At 36.9% G+C, this 8124-nt stretch overlaps 1 protein-coding gene across 1 annotated transcript; it reads right to left on the bottom strand.

The window, feature by feature from the left end:
• Positions 1-2040: 2040 nt before the first annotated feature.
• On the bottom strand, positions 2041-3995 carry LOC308149834 (ependymin-1-like; the record flags this gene model as incomplete). The annotated part of the gene is made up of 5 exons (XM_080522720.1): positions 2041-2182; positions 2502-2589; positions 2746-2935; positions 3674-3808; positions 3987-3995. 5 exons carry the CDS (start codon positions 3993-3995, stop codon positions 2041-2043), a joined length of 564 nt encoding a protein of 187 aa, XP_080378846.1.
• Between the last annotated feature and the right edge of the window lie 4129 nt (positions 3996-8124).

Raw genomic sequence — 8124 nt, 5'->3', positions numbered from 1 at the left:
CTACTGTACGTGTCTAACCATGCACTTTGGCTTAAAATATTAATTTTCCTTAGATCAAGATACAGTACATGGCTGGGGCAAGAAGAAATGCTACAGATCTAACAGCTTTGAGTGATCTATCTATCTATCTATCTATCTATCTATCTGTCTCTCCATCTGTCTATCTGTCTGTCTGTCTGTCTGTCTGTCTGTCTGTCTGTCTGTCTGTCTGTCTGTCTGTCTATCTCTCTCTTCCTCCCCCTTCTCTCTCCCTCTCTCTTTATTCCTCTCTCTTCTGCTCTCTCGCTCTCCTTCTCTCATCTTCAAGGAGTGTACTAAGATACCTGTTGTCAGACATCCATCGTATCACATATGAAAGGGGCCAGGTCATCTTGGGAAGCTCCTCCTCCTCAGACATTGGCGTGGGTCTACTCATGAACACCTGGTTTGGAATGGTGCAAGGATCAAAACCTGGTGAGATTTTAATTATAGTTATTTAATTTATAATTTATAAAATTATATCAATTTTATAATTGAATGTGCAGGAGAGAGGCAAATAATCGACAATGTTTTGCACCAAAAGCACAAATATTTCATTTTTAGATACTATATATATACACAAGTATATATAAACACATATATAACATGTGTATTTGTATGGTATGTAGTTTTGTTAAGATTTCTACCAGAGGTCTGTATTACTGAAGTTTAGACTTCATGGAATGATTTTGTGACAATGAGGTTAAAGTTTATGACCCTATGCAAGCATAAATAGGGAGAGGGAGGTTTTATATTCTACATATGTAGGTCCATTGGCAAAACTGTATTGTAAATTGCATGTCAAAACATTTCTGTTTTTAAGCACTCTTAGCACACTTGGAAGATTCTAATCACAGAGAACCTAATAATCACACAAACAAATAACTGAACAAATGTTCCAGTAGCCCAGAGAGTGTGAGTAGAGGACTTACCTCTTAGAGAGTTCTGATCAATTGTTTCTTGTTGGATATGTCATGGATACTCCTTATATAAACATTCACAGTTTTCCATTGCATTGTATTTTCATTGTATGAATCATAAAGAAAAATCAGGCGCTTCAGTCTTATCTACAGAGTAGGTAATAGGTAATAAGGAGTGAGATTAATTAGCATGCTATTTTAGATCAGACGAACAGATAAGCTACTACAAAGTCTCTCACTGTCCACAAGCAGGTTCCATCCATCTCTCTACTGTACGTGTGTAACCATGCACTTTGGCTTAAAGTATTATTAAAGTATTACGTAATACACATGTTAATATTTGTGTATATGTACTGTATATAAGAGTGAAAAATGTGTATGACAGTGCCTTTGATGCGAAACATGGAACATTATGGTTGAAAGGGTACCATCTTAAATCCATTCATTCTCGGATGGTTGATGCCAATTTTAGTTTCGTTTTTGTTTCTATTTACTTATTTTACCACTGGCTTTAATATTAACTTTTGTAATAACACTGACAAAGAAGAAAAAATCAAAATGAAGAATTATTACAGTAATACCGACATTAATATATATTATGAACTGAATGGCTTGTTTCTGATTTAAATTAGCTTTAGTTGTTTTGCACTGATGAATATTTTTTTTAAATGTCTATTGTCTAACAACAACACAATGCACTTTGTAAATCCGAAAGTTGAGAAATAAGTGGCAGGACAACTTTCACTTGATGCTTTCTACTTTATTTAATTTAGGTCTGTAAGAGTCAAATAACACGTGGGGTGTATCCTATTCCAGTTTTAACACTCAGTACATGCAGTGATGAAACCTACTTGTGAAATGACCCTTCCTAACATATTCACCTTTCATTACATTGTCAAACAAGATGTCAACTCACATTACAACTCACAGTGCTCAACATTTGAACTCTTTTACAGTTTGAAATCACTTTGATCATCAAATCACTTTCAACCTCAATATTCAAATTTATTCAAAAGAAATGGACTGCCATAGCCATGTTTGTGGTCAGCGGGCGACCATTGATGGTACAGTGATTGGAGGAATGCTGTAGGTGTTACAGTGGCTACTTGTGCTTCTTAGCCAGTGAGCGGGCGGCGGTGAAGAAGGTGTCTTTCTCCGCCTTCTCTTCCAGCGGTGCTCCCTCGCAGAAGAACGGCTGTATAAACGTCATCGGATTCTGGACGCCGAGGACTATGTTGTACATGCTGTTAAAAAAAAGGAGAGAAAGTCACCAAAACAGAATTTATCCTGTGTGTGTGTGTGTGTGTGTGTGTGTGTGTGTGTGTGTGTGTGTGTGTGTGTGTGTGTGTGTGTGTGTGTGTGTGTGTGTGTGTGTGCGTGTGTGTGTGTGTGTGTGTGTGTGTGCATATGTGTACATGTGTGCGGGTGTGTGCGTGTGTGTGTACATACAGTATAGTGAGTGAGTGAATGAGTGAGTCTATGAAAGCGTGAGTGAACTCATGAATGACATGAATACATGATGAAGTAGCAGGTGAAGCAGGTGTGTGGGTTGTTGTCACTGACCTCCAGGCAGCCTTAGTAGACGGAGCAGAGTAGAACACGCCAGAGACAGGGATGCAGCCGTACGCTGTGAAGTTGATGAAGTACTTCCCTGGAGAGCAGAGCTTTTATTCATTCATTCTGATCCAAAAGTACAGAATTCATCCTTTTTGCCTCTCCTGCACAATTATTATTTGTCCTCCGAATGTTCTTCATTACTGTCCTTTTAAGTGTGTAACAACATAAATAACTATAATTAAAATCTCACCAGGTCTTGGCACTTGCATCGTTCCGGACCAGGTGTTGGTGAGCAGACCCATGCCAATGCCGGAGGAGCTTCCCAAGATGATCTGGGCGTCGAATTTGGCGTCCCTGGGAACCTGCAAGGGGTGGAAGGTGGCGTCCAGTCTCATCTTCTTACAGGAGAGCGTATCCCAATGGATCTCATAGTAGTAACCCTGGAGAGGTAGCAGATAGGGAGTCAATACTTGTGATGTATTGTATTTTATTGTATTTTATTGTATTTTATTGTATTTTATTGTATTTGTAGTTGTGTTGTGTTGTGTTGTGTTGTGGTATATCAAAAGCCCCTTTTATATTTGATACGATAGATGTGTGACAACGGGTATCTTAGTACGTACAGGATGCTAAGATTTTTTAATTTGAACAATGTATTTATTAATTTTATGTTTACAACATTAACATAGGTACAGTACATCGGAAAGTTGGTCAGAACCTTACATTGTAAACTTTTTTAACCCCCCCAATTCCCCTTCCCCCAGAACATCTCTTCCCAGAAAGTCAGAGCATTCCGTTCCCCCCTCTCAACACATAGGACAACTACAGACAAATAATTTCGATAATTCCCCCCCCCCACTGCTTAAAAAATAAAGGAATAAGTGAAATAAAAAATTACACAGATGGAAACCCATACAATTCAGAAGAGAAAAGGGTTAGAAAAATAAATAAATAAAAAAGTTAAGTATGTTAAAATGTAACCTCCGATCATATAGATGGTGATGGATTAGTAATAATTTGCATAAAGTAACTTAATCTATTGGAAATGTTTTAAAAGTAATGGATAATTATTTGATGTTAATCAGAAGAAAAACAAGTTTGGAAATACAGCTGCCCACACATGAGAGGGGACGAGCAATACGTTTTTTGTGTCTGCTAAATTCCTAAATGACTGTTACCTCTCTGAAGAACATCAGCTGGTCCACAGTCACCGCGGTGTCGTTCTCTACCCCTTGAGCTCTGATGTGCACCTTCTGTCCAAGGGCATCATAGGTGAAATGCCCCTTGAACATGGCAGCTCCATCATCAATAGTCTGAGAGAAAGAAGATGAGAGAAGGAGAGTGAGAGAGCAGAAGAGAGAGGAAGAAAGAGAGAGAGAGGGACAGAGAAGGGGGAGCAAGAGAGAGTCAAAATAAAAGTAACAATACCCTGTGGATGAATACAGCATTTTACAGGTCATTTACAGTGATATTAGGTGTTTCTGCCCTGACAGTAGGCATCCTTTTTTAGTACCCACATGACATGGTACACATGGTACGCCTATTATTGATTCTAAGTGACATCGTATGGTCTGTGGCAACTGGTCAGCCTAATGGTTTTGTGACAATGGTCAGCTAAGTCCTCCTGCGTGCCCTAAGTTGGCTTGAGTCCAGAAATAGGACTCATTTATTTTTGGTAGCCAGACTTCTAGGGGCTAGAGTCTCCTCCAAGTTTATGACTAACCCTAACCCTATTTTTCTCTGTGTTCACTATTATAAAGAGAGGACAGTTTCCTCTGGTCCTCTGCTCATTCATGTTTCGCTTTCTCTGGGCTACTGGGAAATGTGTTACTGTATTTACTCCTGCTGTTTTGATCTCTGCCTCTCATTGATTGATCTCAGATTGGTTTTTGCATAGATAGATAGATAGATAGATAGATAGATAGATAGATAGATAGATAGATAGATAGAGAGATAGAGAGATAGATAGATAGATAGATAGATAGATAGAGAGAGAGATAGAGAGATAGAGAGATAGAGAGATAGATAGATATATATAGAGAGAGATAGAAAGATAGAGGGATAGAGGGATAGATAGATAGATAGATAGATAGATAGATAGATAGATAGATAGATAGATAGATAGATAGATAGATAGAGAGAGAGAGAGAGAGAGAGAGAGAGAGAGAGATAGAGAGATAGAGGGATAGAGGGATAGATAGATCAGAGCAGGTTAAACAGAAAATAATGACTGATAATAGTAAAGTATATACATTCAGCATAAGAGGTTGTAAAATCAGATTGGGATTGTTACAATGAAATTACATGACCAGTATTTACATTGAAATGTGTTGTACCTGCAATTTCCTTAAATAAAATGTATTGGACATAGAAATTAAATAAGGATCTTACCAAGGCTATGTTTCCACCCATCAGAGGTGGTGAGTCTGAGTTGCCATAAATAAATAAAAAAACAGCAGAAAGTTAAGTTTATGTGCACATTTAAAAGTACCAACATTATTGTTTTCAATGTACAATGCTTAATGATCTTAATGGTCTACTACTCAAAAGCTAAAATCGTCCAGTAATGAATATATGAAATAATGAATGAATTTGACAATGTAAAAAAAAAAAAAAAAAAAAAAGTTGCTTCAACCATGTCAAGTCAATACATGATACAACAAATTAATATTCAACAGAAAACCTTTATCACCACTCATAGTTTTTACTCACAGCAAGGTTCTGGCATCTGAGCCCAGGTGTCCACAGCCATGCTGAGACAGATGGAGACCAGGATGAGGATTCTCATGGTGGAGGTTGGTAGACCAAGACTAGGGGAAGCCAAGAGCTCTCTGACACCTGGAACTCAGAGACACCCTCTTTTATACCCGAGTACACAGAAAACAAGACACACTTGACCTTGACCTTGTCCAAACCTCTGATCTAATCTTTTGAAGGGTGGGGCTTTTGGTCACCTGAGCTGTTTGCCATGTCAAAATGTGAATGAGGGTAAAGTGATAAATGTATTGCAGTATACAGTTGTGATAATACTGTAAGCTGTATGTACAGTAAGTTGTTATTGTTCTTATCATTATCACAAGTTGTATTATTATTATTATTATTACAGTTTTTTACGATTGCTAACTCACCATGTTCAATACTGAAACCACAGTTTCACAACTCTTCATACAGTCTGCATTCGTAACACTCATGTTGGCCAATGACTTCATTCATGTCTCAAAATAAGCTCGTTCAACCACACACTGTCAACAATGTTCACTCAGAAGCATACACTGTCATTCATAACATTCTGACTTACAAAATACTAACAACAGGGAGCATTACATAGTTTGAATGATTTTCACAATAATTAATATTTCATTATAAAAATGGTTTGATTTATAGTAATCAAAGACAGAATAGTTGACTGTAAAACTGTAAAGTATTAGGCAACAAGAATGAATCAGAAACGCCACAATTTGCTTCTATCCTTTATTCTATCTTTTGCTTCTATCCTTTATATTCTATGTTTTATCCTTTTTTTTCAGTAACTTTGCAGAAAGTAAGTTACGGTACATTTACTTCAGAGTACACTACATTTACTTGAGTAAAATGAAAAGTGAAAAATAAAGTGGAAGATGCAAAGTTCAAATAAAAAAGAAAAACAGAAATTCCAGGGCTACAATACAATAGCAATCACACCAAAAATGTCTCACTCCTGAGGATTTTGGTCCACCCTCTGGTCTGCATCTGGTCACATCTAATGTCTTCCCTGGCAATGCATCTAGTCTATTTCATTTCATTGTATATATTCTGCTACTGTAATATTTTCTAGACATTTCAATATGATTACTGCAAATAGTGAAAATACCACCGTTATCAGACTTTGCTGAGGTTCTGGAACTGAAGAGTATCAATAGAGTGCAAAATAACAGCATCTGCACACTCAAACACTGTGCAAAAAAACAGTTTATTGCGAGCTTTCTGTCATATATGATAAGAATATGATTACTGCAAAATTGCACCAAATAATTCAGTTTTGAATGTGTTCTTCAGAGTTTTGAACACAGTATGTTAGCAATGAAAAAATATGTTGCAAATACATAGTATTTTGCAAGTGGGGGAGTTTGAATGAGAGAAGTGTTATGGCATTTGGAGAACATAGTCATTGAATGCATTCTGTATGAAAGCAATGCACAAATCACAGAGAAAGAGTCACAGTTTTGTTCACATGGGTTTCTGCTCTGCTGACTGTATGAAGAGTAGTGAAACTGTGGTTTCAGTATTGAACATTGTGAGTTAGCAATCGTAAAAAACTGTAATAAAACCTTTTATTTGTGTAAGATATTTTAGAAGGTATTCCAATATATTTTTGTTGTTGTTAAAACAAATTCCTTAAACCACAGAAGAATTTTGGACAAGTTTTGTTAGACAAATCCTTTTTGGATTTGACACATTGAAATTAGTTTTTCCCCCCCAATTATATTCTGTTTCTCCCTGAGGAAGCTGCCTCTAGTGCGGATGTTGTCGCCATCGTCGTATGATTTTATGCAAATCAAAGGGGCTTGTCGTTGAACTTTTGATAGAACCATGGACGTCTTAACCTGCGATTGCCTAGACGCCGCTATCCACGGTGCTGAAAACCGAGATGCATGATGCGCTATGTTCAATGATAGGAAATAACCTCACCGTGTATCTTGACTTCACTGGTTGCTTCAGAATAGTAAATATGAACCACACGTACGCATGTTTCTTTCAGTAATGCTCTCTATGACTTTGAGATAATGTGTTAATCACTCTTGGAAGATTCTAATTCTAATTCTAATTCTAATTCTAAACAAATAACTGATAAAATGTTGTCTTTGTCCCAATGAACCTCAAGTGCCTCAAGCTGTTTCTTGTTGGATACCGGATCATGGATACTCCTTATATAAACATTCACTATTTTCCATTGTATTGTATTTCCATTGTATTAATCATAAAGAAAAGTCAGGTGCTTCAGTCTTATCTACAGAGTAGGTAATAGGTAATAAGGAGCGAGATTAATTAGCACGCTATTTCTTTTGGACCGGTAGTATAAAGATAACTCATTAGATCAGACGAACAGATAAGCTATTACAAACTCTATAACTGTTCACAAGCAGGTTCCATCCATCTCTCTACTGTACGTGTCTAACCATGCACTTTGGCTTAACGTATTCATTTTCCTTACATCAAGATAGATGGTTCTGGCAAGAAGAAATTCTACATGGTAAAATGAAAAAGACAGTGGTAAAACAAATAAATCGAAACAAAAACACAAATGTTCATCATTTGTATTGTCAAGCATAGTGTCCCAACTGTCCCATGTTTTGTAGTGCACTGACATAAATGTTCCTTCTATATATTATATGTATTTATATGAGTATTAACATATGCATTAGTATGCTATATAGTTTCGTTAAGATTTCTACTTAGGTCCATATTACTTAACCCTCCGGTCGTGTTTGTTTCTCCCCCCTTACTTTGGTGTTCCCGGTCAAATTTGACCGGTTTGTTTTAACTGCTCTTACATTAACACAAAAAACATTAATCATCACCAAATTTTATTTAACACCCTTTCAAGCTGTAAACAATGTCTCAGACTAGCAGTTAACATGAATAACTGCAG

This window comes from Nansenia antarctica (genome assembly GCF_963989245.1).
Source record: "Nansenia antarctica genome assembly, chromosome: 2".
Lineage (NCBI taxonomy): Eukaryota > Metazoa > Chordata > Actinopteri > Argentiniformes > Microstomatidae > Nansenia > Nansenia antarctica.
The sequence above is the reverse complement of the archived record's forward strand: the minus strand, read 5'-3'. Positions and strand labels throughout refer to the sequence as shown.